This window comes from Balaenoptera physalus (genome assembly GCF_965194825.1).
Source record: "Balaenoptera physalus genome assembly, chromosome: 3".
Lineage (NCBI taxonomy): Eukaryota > Metazoa > Chordata > Mammalia > Artiodactyla > Balaenopteridae > Balaenoptera > Balaenoptera physalus.
The window spans coordinates 44,854,386-44,881,656 of NC_138890.1; the positions used below are offsets into that span (position 1 = coordinate 44,854,386).

Below are 27,271 nucleotides of genomic sequence, written 5' to 3' on the forward strand. Positions count from 1 at the left end.
CTTTCCTTTTTGATAGAAAAGGTAGGCAAGTTCCTTTGTTTTTCTTGAAAAGCAGTTATTCATTCTGTGTTACATCTTCCAATGTCTTAGAATGGAAAAAAAGAGTGTATATTTTTGTTTGTGTGGATTACATGCTTATTATTGGGTCATTTATTTAGTGATGTCTTGATGGTTTTCTTATTAATTTGCATGAGTTCCTATGAGCACATACTTTTTAACCGTTTCTCTTATTTACTGCTACTATTTTACTGTTTTAAAAAGAGTTCTCTGTGTGGCGTGGTGTGAGAGAAGCAAGAACTTAGAGAGTTGCATGTTTGAATGTGCTAGTCTTTCCTCTTGGCAATTTCTTTGGTCATCCTTCCTCAAATCATAGGTAGGTTGCTGGTCAATTTCCTTTTTTTTTTAATCTTTTCCACAGCTCTTCCATATTATGTTGTAATTGGCCTTTTTATATTTCTGTCCATCTCTAGACTCTTGAGATATTCACAGGCAAGTAGTGTGTGTTATTCATTTAGAAGAGAATAAACATTCAATAGATACTAGATGAACAAAAATATTTAACTCTGATCCACTGGAGGTATTTTAAGGTGGGAATCTGAAACTTCTCGCCAAAACAACTGCCGATCAGTTTTCCTAGTAACAATCAAATAATCAGTACTTTTTCTATTGGTTTGTAATGGCATTCCACCTACCTGCTTCCCTGGCACCATGTACACCTCATTATTGTTTATTTCATATCTGCAGCTGTTTGTTTCATTGTCAAGTTTGCCCACTTGTGAGCTGAATGAATGCAGAGATCACCATCTTGTTCTTGCTCTCTGTTCTGAGGTGCTTAAGAACAAATGGTAGATTGAAGTGATACATTGATATAAGACAAATTCGTAAATGCACTTGAGTCTATTTCTGGGTTTTCTGGTCTGTTCAACCATTTCTACTTAGGTACCTGGCACTGGGCTAGGCTTAGGTGATAAAATAATGAGGAAGCTGTGCCTTTGTTCTTGAGCCCTCATTCTAGTGGTGTGAGCAGAAGAATTGATAGGTTGCTTCAGTACAATGTAAGCTGTGATAGATGTATGTCCAGGGTTCCCTAAGAGTACAGAGAAAGGGCTGCTCGCTCTGTCGAGAATGCAAGTCAGAGAAACCTTCTGGGAGGGAAGATGTCTGAGCCAGATCTTAGAGGGTGAGCAGGGGTAAGCCAGACAAAGAAAGGAGAGGGTGTTTTCTAGGTAGGGAAATAATGCCAAGTACAATTGATCTGTGTTTTTATTTTTGAAACATTACTATCTTCATTATTGCTATGTTGTGCTTTTAAATAGTCTGTTAGGTTTTTATCATTTTAGTGGCTTTTTGTATGGAACATTCCTTGCCTTTTTTAAAAAAATTATTTTGCCTAATAAAATTTAGAATTATTTTGTTTACTTCCCAGAAAATTTCTGTTGGGATTTTGTTAAATGTGCAAATTAACTTGAAGGAAATAAAAATCAATTTTAGTCTGTTCAGCTAAGAGTTAGTCTCTTCATTTCATATTTATCTCTCAAAATTTTACATTTCTTAGCCTAGGTTACAGCAGATCTCATGATAGTTTTTCTTTATGCATAAAGTTATGAATGTCTGTATGCATGAACATTATATGTAAAATATATGAGTTAATGTCATAAAAGGTATGTTTTGGATAGAATTTCCTAAATAAAACTATTTTACTTAAGAAACAAGCACAGACGTTTGCTTTGTTAATTTGGGCTAATTTCAAATTGTACATGATTGAGGTTTTCTATTTTTCTTATGAGGAAATAACATGTTGCTATAACATTTAAAATTTTATTATGTGTCTCAAACTTTTGTTCTCATGTTTTTCAATATTTATCAGCAGTTTTGTCTTAGATTTTTGTTTCTACTTTTTAAGATGTAAAATTTAGAATTATTTAGGCCATCTTATATTTATTATTGATATTTGCTCTTTCGTTGATTATTCTGAAATCTTAAGTTGAATGCTTTGTTCATTTATCTATGATAAGTTTAAATGCTTTTATCATGACAGAAGACTGCTTTGGCCAAATTGCATAATTTGTAGTGTTTTTAATTCTTTAAATAGGCTGGGTTCCTTTCTCAAATCACTAATTACTTAGGGAAGTGTTTTTCAATCTGAAATTCCTGGGGTTTTATGTTAATATAAAACATACCATCCATTTCTGCTTTCAGAGAATATAGTTGGAAAAGTTTTCTTTAATGTTTTCATTTTGAGATTATATTTCTTTCTTTTATATGATCATGGGATAAAGAGAAGTTTCTTTGATGCCATGTGTAGGGATGTGTGGGATTTTTTTTTAATGCTTTTCCAACTTGTAAGTTATAAGATAAAGAGCAATTAGGTTTGTCAATTTTTTCCTTATTCTTATACTTCAAAGTTGTGGATTTTTGGCTTTTGTTACTCTCCTGTTCAGTGTAATGGTTTAATTATGTATAATCAGCAAGACAGGAACTTCATCATTATATATTATTAATCTTAATCTCCCCTAATACTTTTTACCATGAAGTCTACTTTAAAATATTGATTTTCTTTTTATTCAAGCTTTATAGCTTAATTTTTGCCCACCAAGTCTTTCAATGCAATCCTTGACTTGGTCTTTTAATAGATTAAAACAGATGGTTTAATGTTATAGTTTCTACCTTGATTTAATGTCTATTATCCTAGACATTGCCATTCCAAAATCTTACTTCCAATTAAAATATACCATAATTTGGAAGATCCTCTTCTCACATTTTATATACTCATTTTACATTCTAAGAGGTTCCTTGCAAAATCTCACAAGGATTCTATCATTATGTTTAATTACTTGCGCCAGGGAGTCTCAAAGGCTGATCTGCTGTTTCTCCATTGATGGGTTAGGAGTCTTCAGTGGGGGCTGTACATTGATCCTGAACCACAAACGTTTAGTGTTATTGAGGATAATTAAAACCAGCATCCACAGACTAAAATTAACCTGTCATTGGACTTAATTGGAGAAGCTAATTCATACATGCTACTCACAAGCTTTTTCTGAAATGTGTTTATTTCTCTGTACTCTGATCCCCGTTCCCCAGCTCTGTATCCTGGGCCCTTTTCCTTGGATAAAGTGGGGCTTGGTTGCTAATTGAACTACAGAGTTTTTACGTCTTTTTCAAAGGAGTCAAGTTGGAGGAGATGTAAAAGTTGCTGATTTATACCTATTTGCCTCTTAAAAATATTTCCTTCCATGGAGGAAAATGAATACGGCTCTTTTTTAGTTGCCCGGTATTTCATCTGTTTTCTAATTTTGTAGTAACAATTATGTCAATTAGTTTGACTCATCAGTAACAGGCTTTCCCTCTCATTAGTGTTTCTTTATCATTTTAGCTCTGCTTCAACATGTTTTTCACCAATGCATCTTGAAAGGTGATTTCTCTGATTTCATTCTCTTTGATTTAGATTTTTGGGGATAAGTTTTCCCCAAAAATGAAACCATATAATAAAATTATGGGATCTTTGGAGATAAACTGCACCCTGCCTGTGAATAAAATTTTTGTCATAGCCTTTTACCTTTGAGGATTCTGTAATGTTGCCTCAGCGTCATTTGTAGTCAGGAGCTAAATTTGATGGCATGTAGCCTACGGTGAAAATACAATTGAGAAGGCACACAGGTTGTGTCATGTACTGGAGATGTAAAATTAGTCTTCGATTTCCTAGATGAGGAAATGATCTCTCTACCTTAACATGTAATTATGAGAATCTATTTAGGTATGTCATTACTCCTTTATAAACTTCAAAAATGAATATAAGCATTCTAGAGTCCCAGGTTGATAGGTAAGTAGGTAAATCATAGTATCAATACAATGTAGGATTATAAAAGAAATTAGAACAAATTAATGGGGGGTTCAAGGAAGAATGATAAGGGTGATAAGAGAAAAGATGATATGGGAATGGGATCTTGAAGGATGATATCCTGTGATAGGGTGGTGCTACACGGAAGGACATTCTAGGTGGACGGAATAGTATGTGCAAAAACATGGCACTCTGGAAGGCCAGGAGAGGTGAGAGGCTGAAATGGAGGATTGACTGTGGTGTATTCTGCCATGATAGGGGATTAGGGTTAGGGTACTGTGTGGAAGAGGATGAAAACTGGACCAGGGATGGGCAACTGGCTTAAAAGGTGGCTCATCCATAAGGCTGACCAGGAATGCTCAGGTAGCCTGATTAAAAATATTTTACCTGATAAGAGCAAGCAGACTGGCTTCTTCAATGATTTAGAGACGGGAGTGGTAAACTATAGCAAAAGAAGCCTGTCCAGGTCTTTAGGAAAGCAGTAGAGGATGGCTGTTCCCTTACCTTCACCAAGTGCTGGGGACTCCCCAATTCCAGGCCATGTATTACCTTATAATTAGCTCTCTTTTATAAAGCAGCCTGTGTGACTCTCTTCCTAAGAACCACAGTGGCTTAACTAACATGTTAGGCCACTGATCAAAGAGATGCAGAGGAGAAGTTAACCTGAAAATTTATTTCTGTGGCAGAGTCAATAGGAGTAACTGATTTATCAACTGTGAAAGTGGAATTCCCTAAAGAAGTGGACAAGGGTGCTTTCCTTCTTACCAATCATTATTTTTATTAATATATTTTACAAGACTGCAGTTGAAATAATATTAAATACAAATTTTTTTATACAGAAAGTGTAATAAAGTTAAAATAGTTCCTTGTAATTCATAGCATTATTGCAATGCTTACAAAATTTTTGCATAGAGTGTGCAAGGATTGATGTTATTCAAAACAAAACTAAAAAGCTCTTCTTACATCACACCCAAACCCAGAGAAAAACAACCAAATCAAATAAAAAAATAATCCAAAGGCTGAACTCAAGTGCTTCATGGGAATGGGCTTCCTTTTTCAAAATCTCCAAGCAAATGGGACTTGTATGACCTTATTTTTACTGTGTAAAGCACCAGAATCTGGCTTCTCCAGGAGTGCATTTAGCCAGTGCAATGATGGACGGTCCCCTACCTTTCCCTTCTCAAACACGACCTCCTTAAGAAATGTGTCTCTGCTTCTTCGTGGCCTCAAAAAGAGAGAAACTTGATTGGGGAGGTGGTTAACAGATGGAAAACTCTGTTCCCCCCATCACCAAACACTGGATATAAATTAGGGTAGTTTTGTGTCCACCCCAAATTCAGATTTGCCGACTCTTCCTTCTACTTTGCCAGGATCTCTCCTCTCTACTAGGGAACCTGATTGCTGGCTCTGGTGATGTTAGTTCCATGAGACCCTTTAAAGGTACCCCTTCCTGATTTGCCATTTGGACACATATACCAGTAAAAGAAAATCCCTGAAAGACTTACCCTAAAGCAGGATAGTTGACATTTTTTAGCTCATGCCATTACTAAGGTTTAAGGAGTGGTTGAGCCACAGGAGCACGACAGGACCCTGGTTGGCACTGGGGTTGACTGTGTTAGGAGCAGTGAGAGGCTGTGTCCACAGCCCTCCAGGGGATCAGATATGTGCTGTTGAGAAAGCACAGAAAAGCAGGTTGGACCCCACCCTCTGTTGCTGTGGTCACTCAGCTCTGGATGGGGGCAGGTTGACAGCAGGACCTGCAGGAGGGTATACTGGTTTAACCTGTTCGGATGGTCCCTGGCTGAGTTAATTCTTCAAAACGATTTTCTCTTTTAACTCTTAGAGATCAAACCCTGATCCCTGGGCTTAGAAGATGAAAGTGCCCTAAAGCCACCAAGTTGTAAGGAACTTCAGATGCACTCATCTTCTCCGTCAGTTGTTGGAAAGCCACAAACCTCTTTTCTGAAACTAGGACACCAGTGTCAAATGTACAGGTTCAAGGTTAAAGGGTGTGACTGTTGCAACAAGAATTGGCAGGTGGGTCCCATTTCCAACTCAGATCAATTGATAGTGATGGCCTGAGTGCTTTGGTGAGAAAAATTCTGCACATGGGGAGGGTGATAGGCCATTAATGATGACTGACAAGGTATGAGGTATGGGACTCAAACGATTATCCCACAGTGGCCAGCTTGGGTCCTGAATGCCTAATGCTAATTGAACTCTTTCTAGTCTTATTTTCTTGTAGGGAAATAGGGATGATCGAGTTCCTTTCTATTTATTTGATTCTTTCCTAGAGTCTTGCCACAACTAAAAGTAGGGAAGAATAATAACCAAATGGTATCAAAGACCTCACCTAAAATAAGACATTTGTCTTTCAAAATGAGGTATAGTGGAAGGAGAGGTATGTGAGCAGAAATGCTGATTTGTTTAGCCGCAACTATAGATCATTGAGTATTAAAGTTTTCTCTTAAATGTAAGGCTGACAACCCAGGCATCTTCAAATTTGTAAGGACAAGAAGCCTGACTTACTTAACAATAATCACAGACCAAACTTTTTTTTTGGTTCCAGATTCTATTACTCAGACAGATCTTCTATATTTTCACCGTAGGTATCTCTCTTTCAGTACTATATGCTGTCACAGATGAGAAACGATAGAAAGAAGGGAGATAAAAGTTTTATAGCTTGATCCACCCAAGAAGGACTATTCTAAAAACTGGTAGGAGACACTTCTTAACAGCTCGAAAAATAGTTTGACATGTTGGTGACTTCACAGCATAGTGGCCTGGAGTTAGACCTACATTCCAGCTCTGGCTTTTTCTAGCTAGTGGCTTTGAGCAAGTTTCCCAGCCTTTCTAAGCCTCAGTTTCCACATCTGTAGATTGGAAATATAATGGAACCTAACTCAAAGGATTGTTTTGAGGATGAAATAAGTGAATGTGTATAAAACACTTAGCACAGTGGCTAGTACATAGTAAGTGCTCAATGAATATTAGTTAATAAAATATTATAATTGGAGAAATAGAATCCAACTCTTGCCATGTCTTAGTATAGGCTTTGGGTCCAAGGAGACCTCTTTGACCTTATGCAAAATTCATGGGTGTGATTCTTTTTGAGGAGAAGTTTCAGAACTTTGCTCAGATTCTCAAAAGAACCTATGACCCCCAAAATGTTAGGACCTCATAAATTACATGAATGTGGGGACTAAAGAAGCACCAATGTCTTCTTTGTCAACAAATATCATCTTCCTGCCCTCAGACAGTCCTCTGCTATACTGCTCCTATGTAACCTCATGGATCAGCTTGGGATTTAGAAAATCTGAGCTCTCTCTGATTTCACCAAAATAACCCAAATGTAGAAGTAGGCTGCAAAGACAGTGGAAGAAGTGGGACTACTAGGCGAGTCTAGGAGTGCAGAGTAGATTTTATGTAAGACAGATGTTTCCTTCTCTCTTCTCCCAAAGAGGGAAGCCTCATGTTTGTTTTATTTATGTGAACTTAGCTAATTTTCAGCGATGAAGCAAATCCCTTCAGCCCCTAGTGAGGGTGTCCAAACGCCTAATGAGGCATTTTGGAACACTATTCTGGTTTCTCATTGTGACAGCTGGATTTGGACTCTAAAAATACTTCTTGCCTATAGCAACTTTTCCTCTGTTCAGTTGCAAACCTCACGGAAGTGGAACTGATATTACTTCTTGTTGGGCAGAAGTTAAGGAGACAGCATTGCCGTTGGTATGTTTGAGACTGTTTACTGATGGATTTAATAACATCGTTAATGCTGTTCCGACATCACATCTCCTGTTGCATCCTATTGGACAGCTTTTTTTTTCAAGGGAAGATGCTAACTTCCTACTCTGTCAGTATCTATAAAAGGAAGGAGGGGGGGATAAAACCAAAGAAACTAGCCCATGGAGCATGGGTCACCCCAAATGGGATGTTTTCTTTTATCCTTGTGCTCTAACAATGCTCAAAGGAGGACCTCCCACAAGTAATTCTTTTCCCTTTGCCATACAGACCTGTCTTGAGAAATTTCAAGGACTCTATTATGAAGAAAGCTTTTAAGAACCATAGAAATCACATTGCTTTTGAAAGTGCGAATGCGTGCGGTGTGCCTTGCCGGCTGAAGCAGCGCCTTCAGAGTGCTTTATCTCTTATCAGTGGTTTAGCTTTGTGAATGAGAAATTCAGAGGCAACTGTGTAATTTTAAATTCTGATTACCACAAAGAAAGAGATGCGTCTGACATCCCACTGCAGTAGCTTTGACTATTTTAATGGAAATATGTTGGGACTAGGGGAGCCTTCCAAGGAGGAGAAAGTGATGAAAGACCAAAAGAAAGACATTTTATCTTTGAGATAAAAGGCCTGTTTTCTAAGGTTGTTTCTTTTATTATGACTTTTTCCCCCCACCTGCTACTGGGGCGCCATGCAAATGTATCATTCCAGGAACTGCTTTGTTATCCTTTTTGTGCCTAAGATTTCCTGGAGCAGAGGAAAGAGAGGAAAGGGGTTTTGTTTACAACTCACTTAAGTTAGATTTTCACCTTTCAGAGAGCCTTAAAAAATAAGGATCAAGTGCTTAGATGGATATTTACCTCCTTGGTCTAAACATCAGGCTACCTTTTGCCTAAAATAAACAAAAGCAAGACATTCTCATGTAGCTGTTCCTGTGAAAGGCCAATTTAATCCTCTTTTAGTTGAATCCAGATAAAATGTTGAAGGACTCCTTTAACTAATGTTGATTAGGGTCTGGTAAATGGTGGGTATTTTTATTTAAAAAAAAACCAAAACACCTTTCCTCCCTAACAGGAATACTCATACTTACAAAGAATCATTTGTAACTGATGCTATTTTAACAATATTGAATATGAGTATAAAGCTTTGGATTAGCAATAGGGATGCTGACTGAAGGGGCAAATCTCTGGTAGGAACCTGCCTTACCACACAGAGGCAGAGATGCTAGAATTCAAAATAGATCTTTTTTTTTTTTTGTACTCCTCCTACACCAAAGAACAAAGACCCAGATCCTTGCAAACAACATCAAACTGGCATTAATCTGGTCCCCGCCCCCCACAAATCCCAGCAACAGATTCATGAAATAATTCTACATTTTTTTGTCCTACATATTTTCAGATGTTCCTTTGAATATTTCTAATTATTTGTTGGTCCCACCAACCCTTCAGGCCTGATGTGGTTGTAGGAAAGCGAGTCCTCTGTGGGTGTGAATAACCGAGGTGATGGATGCCAAAAAGATATGTTAAGTCAAAAATACTCTTCAGAGAACCACGGAATGGGCATCTTTCTGGAATATGGGAAGGTGAGATGAAACCCTCTCGGCAGAGATTGCAGAAATAGTCTCTTCAGGAAAGAGACTCTAAATCAAAGGACCCCTGCTTCACTTCTTGTCACACAATGATGCTGACCGAAGGAACCCCCTATATTTATATATGAAGGGTTCTAGGAAGAACCTTTTGGAGGATCACAGCTTTCCTCTTCCACTAAACCCTTCCCTAATTCCATCTTCCCTGTTTCCAAGAATCCTGTGAGCCTGTGTTTCTCAGACAAGTGGATCTCTTTTACATGCAGTGTAAGGCGGACTATCTTTTCTATAACCACATATTTATATTCCCAAGCACGCATGGAAATGTAGTGCTGTCGTCTGCTTTCTCTCCTGCTGTGTCCAACACAAATGAGGCTACAAATGACCTCTATGTCAGGAGTCAGCAAACTTTTACTAAAGAACCAATTAGTAACTATTTTATGTTTTGTGGGCCAAGAGGTCTCTGGCACAGATATTCAACCCTGCTGGTCCAGTATGCAATCAGCCATACATAACAAGTAAGTGGACGGATGTGGCTGTGTTATAATAAAACTTTATTCACAAAATCAGGTGATGAGTCCCATTTGGTTTCGGGACCAGAGTTTGTTGACCCCTGTGCTAGAGTCAAGCCTCAAGCAATCTTTGGTCTATGGTGCTGGATATACAGTGGAAATCATCCAAGGGAAAACTGACCTAAAGGAAGTTAAAAGCCAATTCAAGTTTATAGGCTCTGTCTCTTGGGTAACAGAAAGATACAACTTTGTATCAAGTTTCCACCTAGACTGATGTCACCACAAGGGCTTTTGAAAACCTCTTAAGACTAAACTTTAACAACTTATTGAGCAGATATCCAATAGAACTAGGTGCTAAACATATTTGGAGATCAACTTTTAATTTATAAAACTTTTCTGAAGAATATTAACATACTGGAACTTCTAGAATATTGAAAATTCATTTAAACTCTTTGTTATGCCACCCATGCTTAATATATTGAGAGATGTGATTTTCTAGAAGATATTGTATATGAGATTAGAAAGGATCTCATTTTTATAAATTAAAGGTATCAGATTTTAATGTAAAAGATTTTTTTTTTTCCAGAATTCAAGTAAAACTTTTTCTCATGACGATGGACAGGTATTCTAGTTGGAGGAAGTTGGGAGAAAAAAATGTACATTGAAGAACTTCATATGCAATTACTGAATTCTAAAGTCTGAACTGAAATACGTAATTTAATCCAGGCCAAACTTCCTGCTCATTACCTGGTATACCATAGTCACTTAGCACAAATGAAAATCAGAATTTTATATCATGGCTGTCCCCATAGGTGCTTGATTTCTATTCTTGGTTGCTATTATTCTTTTTATTCTATTTGTGATCTGAGTGCATTTAGGATTAATTTTTGCAAGTGGCATCACACCAGTCTTGTTTATTGGCATAAAATTTCCAAGGTGCTGATCTCAGACTTTCATTTAACGATTAGAACAAAGTGAGATGAAAGAGGTTCAGGGAACCTTCCATTTCTTCGTCATCCTTAGAATATGCACTTGAGATGACAAAATGCAAAGATGGTCTGTCTGCTTAAAAAACAAACAAAACAAACAAAAACCTTTGTCTTCAGGTATTTAGCCACAAAGGACCTTATAGGTACTACTGTTGATCTGAAAGGTATGGGGTAGATGCTCCCAGTCGCCAAGGAGGGCCTTTCCTGGCTTGGAAAAACCCTGGGTGTGGTACATGCAGATTCTGGAGGTGTGATCCTACAGGATATAAATAATACTGAGCCAGAGCAATTGGATAGCTCTTTATGGTTTTCCTTTTTAGACCCTAGTGCTGCACACTAAGCAATCTTACAGTCTCACCCTTGAGCAACCCAATTCTTCTGTACAGATATTAAGCAGGAGTGACGGGGGGGAGCCTGGGGTCTGGGAGCCAGCAGGGCCACTGGTCAGGCTAGAACCATCCCTCCTCCCCCCACTTCTAAGTGACTAAGCAACACACAGCTTGCTTTTACCTTCCACATGTGCAAAACTCAGCCCGATGCTTGAGTGTCATCTCAAAAATACCAAACCTCTTATTCATTTCCTATGGCACATCTCCCCTCTGCTTGTGAAGTAAGAAAAAGCAGAACCCTGTTGAGGAAAAAAAACAACAAACAAATGCCATTCAGGCCTATAAGTATGACTTCGTTTAGGACTGTGGGGCTACTGCTTGCCAAGTGGCATCCAGGATGGTCGAAAGCAGTTACGTCTCCCTTCCAGGCTCCTCGGAGTCCACATCTGTCAGCCACTTGGTTTGCCTACCAGCTTTTAAAATGCGCAGCCATTGTGAAACCCTTCCCCTCCAATCACTCAAAATAAACTACAGGTTAACACAAGATAAATATAGGATGTGCTTCTCCTTGCTGAGTGCATTGTCGTAAGGCATAGGCACGTATCCCCCTCTTTGAACAGAGATGGTGTAATCCCCTGTCCCAGCACAAGAGCTGGCCAGGGTGACCCTGGAGCACGATGATGAAAGTGGGGTGATGGGAGGTAGCTGATGGCGGGAATTAGGAGAGCTGCTTCCGCATATGGGGGAGTGGGTACCGCTGGGCCCCCGGCGACATAGTGATTCTAATAAAGACACTTGACTCAGTCTATATTAATTTTCAGCGAGCACTTCTGGGGGCATGTGGTACTTTAGATCTGTGATTCTTGGGTCACTGTTCTTAGAGAAAACAATGGTCAACTTAGGAAAATGAATATCCCAATACTGAAAAAATATATAAGAAGATTGAAGGCAGAGAGTTTGTGCATACCTTTAAAAATAAAACGCATGCCTCTAAATTACCTACCAGTCCCCAGAAACATATTTAAAAATAATTTGGTTTCTTTCCTACACCACTCTTTTATTTCCATCTCCAAATAGCTTCTCTTGTGGGTGGGGGTTCCACTCGTAAAGATTTGGATTGACCTGATCATTTTCTGTAGGAGTCTGTTGGATAAAGTCAACAGGAGTGAGGATGTAACAGATTTTGAGCCATTTTTTCCACTTTAAACAGAGACCTATTGCCCATTTATTCTTAGTCTGTCAGGCCATCGAGGAGCTTCTAGCCGACTGAGGAGCAACTATTTTCCTATTTTGTGCTGATTTACAACTCCTGTTTTGACTGTGGGATAATACGTGAGTTTGAAGGAAGTAATAAGCTCACAGGAGTTGGGTGAGCCATTCAAACTTTGCTAAAATCCATCCTCCTAACTCATCCAACCACAAAAGCCCAATACATTTGGATGCAAAAGTAGCACAGCCATGTTGAGTTCCTCTGTCTGACTTCTACGGCACTGCCCCATCCCTAACTTGAAGGGGGAGAAGTTGGCCAGCTGCACGAAAGCTAATAAAGTGTCGGCTTTTACTACAAGGGTCTCAGCCCTTGGGTGTGACTTGCAAATTCCCGCCATCACTGCCTTGTAATGACACTAAAGGAAAAGACAGGCTGTTACTCACACATGTAGGCGGATATTCAGTAAGTGTCGATACACTGTGTGATTCTGCAGGGTCTGGGGAATATTGGGCCCGAATTAGTGTTTTGATTTTATCATGTATGTGGTGGGGTTGCGATGGCAATGACAGTGGATATCACAGGGTCACCCATGGTTCCTTTTGTACTGAAACCTCATTTTATACAGAGGATATATATATTTATTTATATATATTTATATATATTTATATCACCCACACACGCAAACTCACTCACACACACGCACACACACACACACACACACAAAAGGTCTTTGATAGGCTTTCTGTGTTCTAGTAAAAATAGCTGGCAGCCAGGGTCTAAAGCCGAAAAAGGCCTGGGTGCTGCCAACAATGTCCATTATGCATCGTCTCTCACAGGCAGACACTCGTGTTTATCTGACAAGTGGAACCGGTTCCTGCCTGGGACAGGAATAATCTCCCATTGGCGCAGACACAGATCTCGAAGACCTTCTGCCTTGTTCCTGTGGGCGTGTAGGATCCATGAGGCAGTCTAGGTAGTTTGATTTTCGCAGCATCTAACTTAATCTAAAGAGAGGAAACAGGAAGGAAGAGTTAGAGCCTGTCATTTATCTTCTTGATATCCCAAAACAGGGGATGAATGTTCAGTTGAAATCAAATGAGCACCTACTGTGTGTTTAGAATTGTTGGCACTGGGAATTCAGGGATGAACAAGACAGATAAAGTCTCTACCCTCCCAGAAGCTTGTACTCTAGCCAGACAGCGTTGCACTGGCAATGTCACGTATATATTAGCATTTCGTAAAAGTGTAGCATGTAGAATGTGAATGGATTCCTAGAGTGAAGTAAATTTGGAAATGAGGGGGTAACAATTTTCTTTAGGATGGGACTTCTCAGACCCTAAATACATCTATGTGCATGGTGGGCCTTCAAGAATATGCAGCACTTCCAGTCTTAAATGATGGTCAGGATTATAACTGATTCCTCCTGGGTCCACATTCTGATAACTGTAAACTGTATCTGTGATGTAGTCACTACTTCTGTGTGGTTTGGAGTCTGCAGCTGTCTACAGAGACAGTTTTGATAACTGAAAGCTCTATCTGACTAGCTCCTTTAAAAAACAAATATAGCATATGCCAAACCAATCGAAAGGCAGGCTTGGTATACAGAGGCAGGTGGAGACTGATAACCTGTATGTAGATATGGAAGGTGGAATAGAGTTTTGCTTTAAAAACACATTTTTTCTCTTTTAAATAAAATCTTAAGTAGACAAAATCACTTATGAACACGATAAAGCCACTTTCAAAAGTCTGCATTCGAATCATATTTTCTTTGGGGATTTGGCTTACCTTGCTTGCGAAAACACGAGCAGCTATTCTGTTCACCAAGGCGGGACTGTGTTGGGTTAAGAGAATGAATGTTTGCAGTCTCTCATCTCTTAGCCTCTTGCTGCCTAGTTAAGTTTTGGCTTGTTCTGATCTGGGATAGCTCTTAGATCTGACTTTTCCATTTTCAATGAAAGTAGAAACATACAATGTACACTTAAAAATGTCTACCAGTAAACTAAGTTCCTCTTTAAATAGACGTGTGTGATATACAGCTTAATTATACCAGCCAACTAAATCTTACTTGAAGGTGATGAGAGAGTTAGGAAATAGCATTCATTTTTACAGACGTCCTTATAATTCTGTTCTTGCGATACATACTATTACCTCAGCTCTTTTACAGATGATGAGTTATAACTTTTATGTGTTGTGGGTTTGGCTTATAATCGTGCCGTTCAACATATCTGTTCCAGAAATAAAACCTTCCGATCGGCTCTTTTTGCTGTCACACTGTAGGATCATTACACTGTAGGATAAACTTCAGAGGCAAAGGGAGTGATGCGTCTTAGGAAACACTGGCTCGTTGGAGCTGTGTCTCTCTGGGCTTCTGTTCCTCTCATGCTTACCTCTCCATCTTTGGACTCCAGTCTCAGCTCTGTTCTGCAGGTGGCTTCCATGTTGCCAGCTTCTGCATTTATTTCTACTCCTTTTGGGGCCTCCATCACCAGAGACCGGGTGGGTGACTCCAACCTGAAATATGCACAAGATTGAGATTAAAGATCCCGTTTCACCGTTTTTAGTAAAGTTAGGAGGAAGTCGGTACTCTGAGCATTGAGACAACATTTCAGCATCTGATCAGGAAATTCTAGCTTTGCATGCCTCATCAACTTTATGAGGGTGGACATAAGGCATCTGGGCTTTATCTTCACTGCATATCACAAAGATTGTACAGGAAGGTGTTCTAAGATCCTGGCTTCATTCTATCTTGCACCCAGTCAATTATGGCTTCGTTAGCATGATTAACCAAATTCGTACATAAGTTCTGTTTATTTCTAGAGTAAGGCAATCTCAGGTCTAAACTGAGCTTCCTGAAATTAGTAGATATTCTTTCCACGTTGCCCTACTTTCTTTGTCTTCCTGGAAGCAGAATTGGATAGAGGTTAAGAAAATAGACCTAGGAGTTGGACATGGCTGACTCAAACCATGGGGCTGCCACTGTATGACCTTGGGCAAGTCCTTCTTCCCTCCTCTCTTTTCCAAAATTTCTCAAAGCCTCAGTTTCCTCATCTCTAAAGTGCTTCAAATGGTGCCTGGCGCATTGGAAATGTATAATTAATATGTGTTAATTTTTACTATTACTGCTGTTACTGTTGTTATGATACCAGCAAATCGTAAAGAAATCTCAGGCCTTACTCAAATAGGCAACTGTCAAAAGAAAACTCAGAACAGATAAGTTGTTGCCAGCAGTTAGAGGGAAGTGATTTGACTACAGAGGGACAGCATGAAGAATAGATGTTTTTTGGTGATAGAACTGTTCTGTATCTTGATTGCATTGGTCGTTATGCGCCTCCATGTGTTTATGCAAACTTACATAATTATACCCCCCAAGAGTGAATTTTATTGTATGTAAATTAAGTAAGTTGAGAGAAGGAGAATCAGCCACCTTCTATGCTAATTATTAGGGCAAAAGAGGATAATGCTTCATAGAAAGATTTTTGCCTAACTCATTTTATGCAAAAAATATGAACTAAAACTCACCCATCCTCTAAATAGTCCAGATTTTAATATTATCACCAAATTGAACTGAATGAAGATCCCCTTCTCTGTTACAAAGAAAGTATCCCAACTTAGGAAGCATGGACCTCAGGAGTGGCCACCAAGCCACTCGAAATCAGACCAATTCTCTGCATTTTATTTCTCCACTCCTAACTTTCAGACACTTTGAACATGTTTAAAAGGAACATCATCCTCTCTGCCAACTGCTGACTCCATGTTCTGCTTCTACCCACCCCCACGGGTAGGACATACACACCCTCATGGGCATCAGTAAGCGGCGGGCGGAGCAAGGCGATCTGTGGGGCGCCACCCTGAGCGATCCCAAGCTACATTCCACAGGTGCCAAGACAGGGCTCTTCCCCACTTCCCAGGTCTGGGTCCCTGAGGTGTGCTTCAGAGAGCAGGCTTCTCCACTGATTTCTGTGCTCCCCCTACAGTGGCTCATCCAGAGTCTTAAAGAGAGACAGCAGGTGTCTAGTCCTAAGCAAAGGATGAGCTTGAGCTTCTCTTTCACTCCTTCTTTCCATTCTGACCTCACCCCTTTGTGTGCGGCAAAAATCCCCTATCCTACCCTCTCGTCCTCACAAGACCTTCACCAAGTCGGTGCTGAGCTGGGTGTGGTTCTACCTCAACCTGTGGTTGACTTCCTTTGCCTGTGGTTTTTCTCACTCTAACGTCAGCTCAAGGAAGGGGGTCTTGTTGCTAGAGTGGCAGGGAATGATGTCTGTGCCGCACAGCCTTGTCTAGGACCTTAATCCAACGTGTCAAGCTCTTCCTATAGCTCACATCTAAAATCTGAAGATGGTTTCCCGCCATTTTCTTTGCTTCTCTCCTATAAGGTCTGGCTGACTCACACCCCTTATCCTAGTGTTGTGTAACACCTTCTGTTTTCACTACTATTGAGACCTTTCCCCTCATGGCATAAGCTTCCCTTCTGACACTACTGCCAGCTCTCTTCCACATTTGTTCACCCTCTTCTCCAGGGCACTGCCATCCTCCCCCTTCCCCAGGGGAGAGCCCTCACGCCATCTTCTCTGTTCCCCTTCTTCCCTCCCTCTCTCCCTCCCTCCCTCACTGCATCAGTTAATGCAGTTTTTAACTCACGTCTTCTCCCTACTCAATCTATTAGTTCATCTCTAACCTGGACTGTTGAAACCTCCCAAGTATTGTCTCTAATTCTTCCTTTTATTTTTTTCCAGTGTACTTGACACATAAAGTGAAGTCAGTTGTGTGTACTTCACACACACCTGAAGTCAGTTTTGAATATGTCACTTCTCTTATCAAAACCTTCACACATTTCTTAGAAAAGATAGGAACTCTTGGACTTATTTGCCCATTTAGAGCTTGAGCTGACCTATTTTGTTAGTCTTATTTCTTGCCATAAACGTCAGCTACGCTTTATTGAATACTCACTAGGTGATGGACACTGTGGAACGTGCTTTATATGTATTATCTCATTTAATCCCCACAAAAATCCTATGCCTTTGGCACTCCTTCAGTCCTGATTGTACAAGCAAGGACGCTAAGGTAAATGACTTGCTCAGGGTTGCACACCTAGTAAAAGGGCAAAACTAAGATTCAAACCCAAGCATGTGGTCCAGTATTCCATATCACTTCCAGAAAAACTGGCCTTCTTTCCTGTCTCCCATATCTTCATGCCATGCTTTGTAATTCAATGTCAAATCTATCTTCATAGAATATGCACTTGTATTTCCAAAACTAGCCTCCATAAATAAGGGTAAGGTGGTAGTACTACGTATGGTTCAGTGAGACATACTTCCTTCCCTACAATAGTCCTCACAACTTACTAAAAAGGTTGACATCAGTGACATCAAATTCAGGGTACGGTGAATGTATTCATACTTGGTATGTAGCCTTCAAAGTGGATGATTCATACAAAAAGATGGTTGAGAGGGAAAAACTCAAAATAGAAAAAAAATGCTTGGAGCTTGGAGAACTTTATCAGATGGAGTGTTGGCATTTCAGTCATATGAATTCACTTTATTCTTGCCGCCTCCCATGGGCTTTGAAATCAGCAGGAGGGCTCCCAGGCCAGAGAAGTGGACTCAGAAATAACTGCTGCCTTTTCCCCTCTCACAGCCTTGGAAGTACCAGGATGACAAGGAAATGGGCTACTCTGAAACTGTCTCCTAGCAGGAAAGGCTAAGATAAGGTAGAAATGACAATTTCCTGGCAGCAGAGACAAAGCAGTAACTGGCTTTGTGTTTCTTTTTTTTTTTTCTCAGAAATACTCCATTAATTTTATTTGCGTTCAAACTTTTCTTATGTATTTGATAACAGAGAAAGGTATATGCTACTAAAAATAATTGGTCCAGGAGTTGGCCTTTCATTTCATTTTTAATAGGAAGTGGAAAAATATTATAAGATGAAATCATACAAGGATCTTTACCTGTAGCTTTTATCTAGTGTTCATAGAAATGAGGAAGTCTCTGAAAACATTTCAGTTTCCTCTCAAAAACATGGCCTACAGATGATTATTGAGACTAGTTGAAAATACTTGCTTAAATTTAAATAGTTTTTAGTATTTCCTACCAATTCTTTTTTTTTTTCTTTTAACATCTTTATTGTGCTTTGTGACCACCTAGAGGGGTGGGATAGGGAGGGTGGGAGGGAAGGAGATGCAAGAGGGAAGAGATATGGGAACATATGTATATGTATAACTGATTCACTTTGTTATAAAGCAGAAACTAACACACCATTGTAAAGCAATTATACTCCAATAAAGATGTTAAAAAAAAAATGAAAAAAAAAAAGAATTGGCTTTGTGTTTCATACCTCATCTTAATGCCCTTTGTTCTTCAGGCAGACTTAATAGTTTGTTCACATGCTAAATCTTTCCACTGAAAAAAAAAAAGCTCCTACAAGAGCCCTGTGGGGCCTGCAAAGAGTAGACAAAGCACTCTTGCAGTGATGTCAGTCAATTTCTGACCATAGATTAACAACCACAACACCACTGCTTAGATGGTTTGAGCAAGGAAAATGGAGGGAGGCTTCCTCCTGATTCGGGGGACGCTGGTGACAACTGAGGGTCCTGTTGGCTCTTGGAAATGAATAGTGCTCCCATTAGGAGCACATGCGACTCCTGTCTGGGAGGACTGAAGAATCTGAGAATGGAAGAAAGTCTAGGAAAGGAGGTCCAAGGCTGGGCCATGCCCTCCAGAACAATGGTTCTCAAACAGGAGAAGCAGAATCCCCTAGAGGGCTTGTTAAAACTTATGTTGCCGGGCTCCACCCCTGAGTTTGATACAGTAGGTTTAGGGTGGTGCCTGAATGCCTGCACTTGTGACAAGTCACAGGTGATGCTGAAGCTGCTAGTTTGGGGACCACACTTTGAGAACCACTGCTCTAAAACAACGTCGTCACATCAGATGCCCACAGAGACTGGAAAGGTGACGTCAGTGAGTGACCCATAAGAAAGCTGTAAGGAAAACAAGAGTCTCTGCACAATCGTATATGTCAAGTGATGGAGGTGCTCTGGACAGGAGGCAGCTGCTATTCTAACCTGGCCGATTACTGCCAGGGCTTCTGATGAAAAAAAACTTTATTCCAAATCATTACATTTTTGGAATTGATGCAAAAGATTTCTCTAAATATAAATATGGTATAAAGGATGACATTGACATGAATCTTGTATAGTCACCATCCTTTTTAAAAAAAAAAAAATTCTTACCTTTGTAATTCCCTGAGCTCTTCCTAATCCTAACCATTTCCTTCTCTCAAGAGTAACTACTACTATGAATTTTGTTTACTGTTTTCTTTATAATACTACATTTGCCTCCTTAAATGGTAAATTGTTTACTACCATGTGTTTCTGAGCTTTATGCACAGAATAATTCCACTTATGTATTCTTCAGTGATTTACTTATTTTTGGCCTCAACGTTTTGTTCCTGAGATGCATCCATGCTGTAGCACAGCTGTAATTTATTCTCTTCCCCTGGGGTTATCACACATCATGGTTTTTTTTGTCCATCCTTTTGTTGGACATTTGGATTGATTCCAAGTTTTTGTTTCTACAAAGTCATCTCTGCACATTCTTGTATGTGGATCCTGGTGTTCACTTGTAAATTTTCTTTAGGACACATAGGTGAAGAGTGGAATTGCTAGCTCCTAGGGTATGCTTATCTACAGCTTTATTACTTTCCCACTAGTAATGTATAGAGTTCTGTTTTTTCTACTTTCTTGCTAGCATTTGATATTGTTTGTTATGAAGTGAGTGTGAAATGGGATGCTATATTGTCTTTTAAATTTGCATTTCCCAGATTAGTAATGGAGTTAAGGCTCTTTTCATTTGTTGGTAAGCCATTTGGGATTCTTCTTCAGTGAAATGTCTTTTGTCTCTTTTAATTTTTTTGTTTTTTTTGATTTTCTATGTATGAATTGTAGTCATGCTTTATATATTCTGAAAAATAATTGTTTAGCAGTTCTATGTATTGATAGACTCAACTTTTTTTCTGAGGCTGTAGTTTATATTTTCACTCCATGCTTAGCATTTTTGGGTGAAAAAGTTTTATATTTTAATGTCAACAAATTTATTATCTTTTCCTCTAGGGTTTGTGCTTTCTGTGTCTTGTCTGAGAAATCCTTCCCTACACTGAAACCATAAAGTTCTTCAATATTGTTTTTAAAACTTTTATGTTTTGCTTTTTCTAAGTCTCTAATTCATAGGTATTCATTTTTGTGTGTGGTCTGAGGTTGGGGTCAAAACAGATGCAGATGAAGGATCTCAACATCATATACTGAAAAGCCCATATTTAGCTCTGTCATAAATTATGTTGCCATACACTTATGGGTCTCTTTCAGGGTTTTCTAGTCTGTTTCATTATTCTATTCATCTATATCCCTGTGACAATAATTAATTAAATATTTTAGCTTACTATGATTTTTAAATTCTTTACATTTCATAAGGCAAGTTCTCTTGCCTTGTTCTTCCAGACTGTCCTAGCTATTCTTGGTCTTCCAAATAAATTTCAGAATCAACTGAAGTTTCAACTGAAGGAAGACCTGTTGGAGTTTTGATTGGATTTATGTTCACTTCATGATCATTGCATCTGTCTCTGTTTTGTTATGTTTTCTTGGATGTATTTCAAAAAAGTTAGTCTTCTCTATGTGGATTCAGCATATCTCTTGTGGCTACTGAAAATGGTATTTTGGTAAAAATGTATTTCTCTTACACCTATTTCTCTTTCCTGTTGTATTGAGATTCAGGTTTTTGTTTGTTTGTTGTTTTTGGTATGCTGATCTTATAGTTAACACCTAGGTAAATTATCTTATTTTTCACAATTTGTACACAGGTTAATTTAGGTTTTCTTGGTAGGCAGTAATTATTTTATGACAGTTTTATGTCTTTTGATTTCTTATACTTTTTATTTCTTTTACTTTTCATACTGTTCTGTCTAGGACTGTCCAATACAGTGTTGACTAAAAGTAAGGAAACGGCAATCTTGCCTTTTCCTGAATTGATAGCAGTAGCAGTCATCTGAGCCCTGGGGCTTTGGTTTAAAAGACACACACGTACTTGTACACACAGGGGTTTGGAAATACGAGTTGGCTGGTCAACTTGAGCATGTTACTGACAAGGGGGTTTTGGGGTTATTTTCTGGTGGGACTAGCATGTCACTAAAGCAGGCCTTCTGATATATTAAAAAAAATTTTTTTTTAAAGCAAAACAGAAGTTTAGATTTTAATCATATCTGTAGGGTTTCTAAGTCTTTGTTTTACAAAATTGCCTGTTTGCTTCAGCTGTCTCCTTCCCATCTCTGCTGTTGGAGGAGATGAGGACAGGTCTGGAGTAAAAACACTTGTAATTTTGTGTCCTGGTGTCTATTCTCTGAGTGTGAAATATTCCCTTCCTTTGTTAAGATTCCTTAGGAGCTTTTTCTTTTTTTTTTCTTTTATAATAAAAACAAACCCCACATTTGTCCCTAAAAAAAAAAAAAAAAATTATCATTAAGATTCTTTCATTCTACGGTTTTTATATTTTCCCCGAAATACTTTTTATCATGATGAGAGAGTTCCCTTCTATTCTTATTTTGCTAAGAGTTTCTATCATTCATTGCTGTGAATTTTATCAAGTACCATTTTATTCTTCATATATTGAGATAATATACTTCTCCTTAATATATTAATGTGGTGAATTATATTAATTTTCCAATAATAATCCACTCCTAAATTTTTTGGTATTAGTTCAACGTTGTCATTATGTATCATCTTTTCTATCAATTTCTGAAACTGTTAATTTTTTTTAGGATTTTGCACCTGTGTTCATAAGTGAGTTTATCCTGTAATTTTTCTGTCTTACAATATATTTGTCAGGTTCTATCAGTTTTCTATATTTTGGAATTTTTAATGAAAGATTAGAATTATTTACCCCTTGAATATTTAAATCATTCATAAACCTTCTGGGCATGGAATGACACCTTATTGCCATTTAAAAAATAATTATAGGATTATACAGGTTTTATGCTTCTTCTCAGGTTGATTTTGGTGAGTTATGTCTTCTTAGTATTTTTCCATTTCATAGAAAGGTTTAAACTTATTGGCAAAAGCTTTTCATGATATTTTCATTTAAAAAAATGTCCCCAACATTTGTAGTTATGTCTTTTGTTGTTCCAAATATTTTTATTCACGTCTTCTTTTCCTCTTGAGCAGTACTGTCAATTATTCGTCTTTTCAAAGAGCTAACTTTTGCTTTTGTCAATCCTGTGTTATGTTTATTTCTTGTCCTTAAATTTTCCTTGTCTTTTGTTCTAAATAGAACTGCAGAATTATCCTAATCTAAGTTCTAAAAATGTGTTGCCACCTTAGTTAATTAAAATGTTCTGCCTTCTTAGTTAATATATTCATTTAAGGACATGTATATTTTTGGCAGCATACCAAAGGAGCATTAATATAGGTGTGAATGTTTCGTAATTTTAGTATAATTTCTTTTGTGGTAAGTTTTATAGAAGGATTTTCCTTAATTTCTAAATATGTAAGATATTCTAGGATTTATTTCTATTGTATATTTTATTCATCAGTTTTAAACTGATAATATTATAGTTAAAAAACATTCTCTTTAAAAAAATCAATCATTTAAAAATTGAGGCTAGGTTTTTGGCCCAGTATATGTCAATTTTTATAAATATTCATGCCTGTCTGAAAAGAATGTGTGTTCTGCAGTTGTTGGTGCCATGTTCTATCTATGTCTGTTAACTCAAGATATTTAATTGTTCTGTTCAAATTTATATATATATCTGTTTGATCTATCAGTTACTAAAAGAGGTATTTTATTAAATACATACCAGCTTAGAATTGTTCTGTCTTCCTTATTGTCTTCTTATCAATGTGTGTAATGATTCTATTTCTTATAATGTTTTTGCCTTGAAATCCATTTTGCCTATTAGTATAGTTGTTCTCACTCTGTATTTTCCTTGAACACATTTTTCTACTCTTTTAAATATCATCTATTCTGTATGGTTATATTTTAGATGTGTCTCTCATGTAATCGGATTATTTGTTTATTTCAGATGACTTTTTATTGAGGAAAAATTTACATACAGTGAAATGCACAGATCTTTTAATTTTATTAAGAAATAAACATTGTATATATTTAAGGTGTACAACATGATGTTTTGATACATGTATACATTGTGAAATGATTCCCCCAATTAAGGTAATTAACCAATTCATCACCTCACATATTTACCTTTACCTTCCATGTGGTAAGAACATTTAATATCTACTCTTTTAGCAAATTTCAAATATATAATACATTATTATTTATTAACTGTAGTCACCACCATGCTGTACATTAGCTCTCCAGAACTCATTCAGCTTATAACTGAAAGTTTGTACCCTTTATCCAGTTCCCTGTTAGTAGATATTTGGTTGTTTGGGGCTATTTCGCACACGTCTTTATTTTTATATTTTTTTAACATCTTTATTGGAGTATAATTCCTTTACAACGTTATGTTAGTTTCTGCTGTATAACAAAGTGAATCAGCTATACGTATACATATATCCCCACATCCCCTCCCTCTTGCGTCTCCCTCCCACCCTCCCTACCCCACCCCTCTAGGTGGACACAAAGAACCGAGCTGATCTCCCTGTGCACACGTCTTTATGAGGATAAAGTTTTCATTTCTCTAAAATAAGTAGCTATGAATAGAACTACTAAGTGGTAGCATAGGTGTGTCTTTAATAAATGTGGTAAGGCAGTATCTAAAATAATCCCCAATGATCCTTGCATTCTGGTATTCATGCTCTTAGGTGATTCTCTCTCCTAGATGTGGGCTGGATATAGTGGCTTGCTTCTACACAAGTAAAACATTGCAAGAGTGATAGGATGTCACTCATGAGACTAGGTTATAAAAAGACTGTGGCTTCCATCTTGTGTTCCTGCTCTCATTCCCTCACTCAGAGGGATGCCAGCTGCCATGCTGAGAACTGCCCTATGAAGATGTCTGAGAAACTGAGGGATCCCATTAGCCCATGAGGAACTAAGGCCCTCATTCCAATAATCTACAGGAAGCTGAGTCTTGCCAACAACCACTGGAGTGCATTTATAAATAGATCTTCCCCAAGACAAGCATTTGAAAAAGATCACAGCCCTGGCCAACAGCTTAAGTGCAACCTGATAATTGATCTTGAGTGAGAGGCATCACTAAATTGCACCCAGATTGCTGACCCATAGAAACTGTGAGATAACAAACGTCTGTTTTTTTAAGCTGCCGTAGACTAATACAATAAGAAAACTGCCACACTGTTTTCCAAGATAGTTGTGCAATTTTACATTCCTAGCACCAATGTTGATGTAATTAAAACTATTCCAGTAGCTATAAAATGGTTCTTCATTACAGTTTTCACTTCCCTGATGACTAATGATGTTGAGCAGCTTTTCACATGCTTATTGGCTATTCAAAGATGTTCTTTTGGGAGGGATCTATTTAAATCTTCTGTCCAACTTTTTTTTTTTTTAACAGTTGGGTTATTTGTATTTTTGTTACTGATTTGCTGTATATTCTAGGTAAAAAATTTTGTGTGTATATATCTTTGAAATTTCAGATATATTTTCAGGAAATTCAGATATAAATATCTCTGTGTGTATACATATACCTGAAATCTATCTATCTATGTATCTATCTATATCAAGTATTTTCTCCCAATCCATGACTTAACTCATTTTTAAACAATGTCTTTTGATGAATGTCAATTTATCATACATTTTATGTTTAGTATTTCTGTACCTTCCCTAATAAACCATCACCTACCCCAAGGTTACAAAGATAGTCTCCCATGTCTTTGCTAGAAGCTTTATAGTTTTAGCTTTACATTTAGATTTATGATCCACCTTTAGTGGATTAGTTTTTAAGAATAGAGTTGAGGTTCACTTTTTTACCAGTAGGTTTATCGAGTTGTTCCAGCACCATTTATTGAGAAAATAGTCCTTTCCCTATTGAATAGCACTGGTGCTTTTCTTGAAAATCAATTAATCATGTACATACAGATCTATTTCTAAACTCTCTACTCTGTTCTATTTATCTATTTGCCTAGCCTCATGCTAATACCAGACTGTCTTGGTTACCATAACTTTATAAGAAGTCAGAATCAGCTAGAGCAACTCCTTTAACTTTTGCAAAAGGAAAACAGATTGGTTTAGCTCTTCTAGATTTTTTCCTTTTCCATATAAGTCTTAAAAGCCTGTAGGGAATTTGATTGGGATTGTGTGAATCCATAGATCAATTCTGAGGAGAGTCAATACCTTAACAATATTAAATCTTTAATGGATTTTCTTTTAAAATGTAACAGTTCAAATATACTATTTTTGATTTATCTGTACTGTTAGGTATTTTGGTTCTGTGTTTTTTAATCTGGGAAGATTGTTTATTCAATGTTTATTTACGTATTATATCTATGTATTGTCCACTTATTCCTTCTGTCATCATAAACCTCCCTTTTTTCTTAAAATCAAGAACGTTTTTGACATGTTCTTTTAGTGAGGGTTTGCTGGGGCAAATCCTCAGTTTTGTTTTTCTGGAGTAATTTTTTAAAAAAAATTAATTTATTTATTTTTGGCTGTGTTGGGTCTTCGTTTCTGTGCGAGGGCTTTTCTCTAGTTGCGGCAAGCGGGGGCCACTCTTCATCGCGGTGCGCGGGCCTCTCACTATCGCGGCCTCTCTTGTTGCGGTGCACGGGCTCCAGATGCGCAGGCTCAGTAGTTGTGGCGCACGGGCCCAGCTGCTCCGCGGCACGTGGGATCTTCCCAGACCAGGGCTCGAACCCGTGTCCCCTGCATTGGCAGGCAGATTCTCAACCACTGTGCCACCAGGGAAGCCCTGGAGTAATTTTTTAATTTGCCCTCTTTTGTAAAAGGGATTTTCTCTGGATGCACAATGCTGTGCTGACAGTTATTTTCTCTCAGGAACTGAAGATATTATTCTTCTGTATTCTGGTTCTCACTGTTGTGGTTAAGAAGTCAGCTCTCACTCTAACTTCAATTCTAGAACTTCTTTTTTCTTCTATTCTCTCCTGATGCTTTTGATTGTTGATGTTCTGCAATGTCATTTGATATGCCTAGATGTAGATTTCATTTTATTTACTCTACCTGAAGTTTTTTTTTTTTTTTTTGACTCTCTAAATTTGTACTTTTGTGTCTTTCTTCACTTCTGGACAACACTCAGCTGATATGTCTTCGAAAATTGTTTTTGCTCCACTCTCTCTCTTTTCATGCTGAAACTTAGATTAGACATTCTCATCCTAGCATTCCTGTTATTCTGCCTCTCTGTTTTCTGGATGATTCTTTAGATATAGTCTCATGTTCATTTAATTTTTCTTTGTATTATTTTTTCATCACATCCATTGGAGTTTTGCTTTTTGAGATTATATTTTCATTTCTAGAAATTCCTTATTGTGCATTTTCTAATTTGTTAGCCATTTTTATATTCCTTTGGTTTTTACTCTTTTAGTTCTCTTTTGTTTCTCAACTCATAGGAAACATATTATTTTATATTCTTTCTCTGCTATTTCTCATATCTGAAGCCTCTGTGCATCTAAACTGGCTGCCTTGTTTCCATGCTGCTCTCTTGCTCATGGTGCCTTGTTTCTGAGTATGCTTCATATTTCTTGCCTCTGTGGGTTCATATCTCTTGGGTCTTTATTTGCTGAAGTTATTTGAGACCTACTTTTAAGGTGATTTTTTTCTAGAGAGGATTTGTATGTGTTTCCATCAATCACCGGTGCCACCTTCAGCTTGGGTCAAGTGTAAACTAATTTCTTTGCTGGAGGTCTTAGGACCAACCAGGTAATATGAATTCAGGCTACAGACAGAGGGAGGGCCAGTTTGAAGTTGCCAGGCCTTGGAGAAATTTTTTTCTTTTCCTTCCATTCAGTGCTGAGGTTCAAGACAGGCTATTTCCCTTGCAATCCTCTGGGTGGAAAGGTCAGAGGAGGGCAAGACCAGGTAGGTGTATTCTATTTCATCCACACACTGAAGGTTTGGTACATTGGGGTCCCAATTACATCTGTGGGATCTCTAAATAGACT

At 38.1% G+C, this 27,271-nt stretch overlaps 1 protein-coding gene and 1 long non-coding RNA gene across 2 annotated transcripts in view; one reads left to right on the forward strand and one right to left on the reverse strand.

Moving 5' to 3' along the window:
* Positions 1–27,271, forward strand: part of LOC309656972 — a 180,731-nt gene that overhangs the window by 140,476 nt on the left and 12,984 nt on the right. The window lies entirely within an intron of this gene.
* SGCD (sarcoglycan delta) overlaps positions 9,688–27,271 on the reverse strand; it is a 419,219-nt gene continuing 401,635 nt past the window's right edge. Inside the window, exons 7-8 of the mRNA XM_082453954.1 lie at positions 14,580–14,703; positions 9,688–13,196 (exon numbers count right to left, since the gene is read on the reverse strand). Coding sequence (XP_082310080.1) covers positions 13,023–13,196; positions 14,580–14,703 — 298 coding nt within the window. The 3' untranslated portion in view covers positions 9,688–13,022. The remainder of the gene's footprint in view (positions 13,197–14,579; positions 14,704–27,271) is intronic.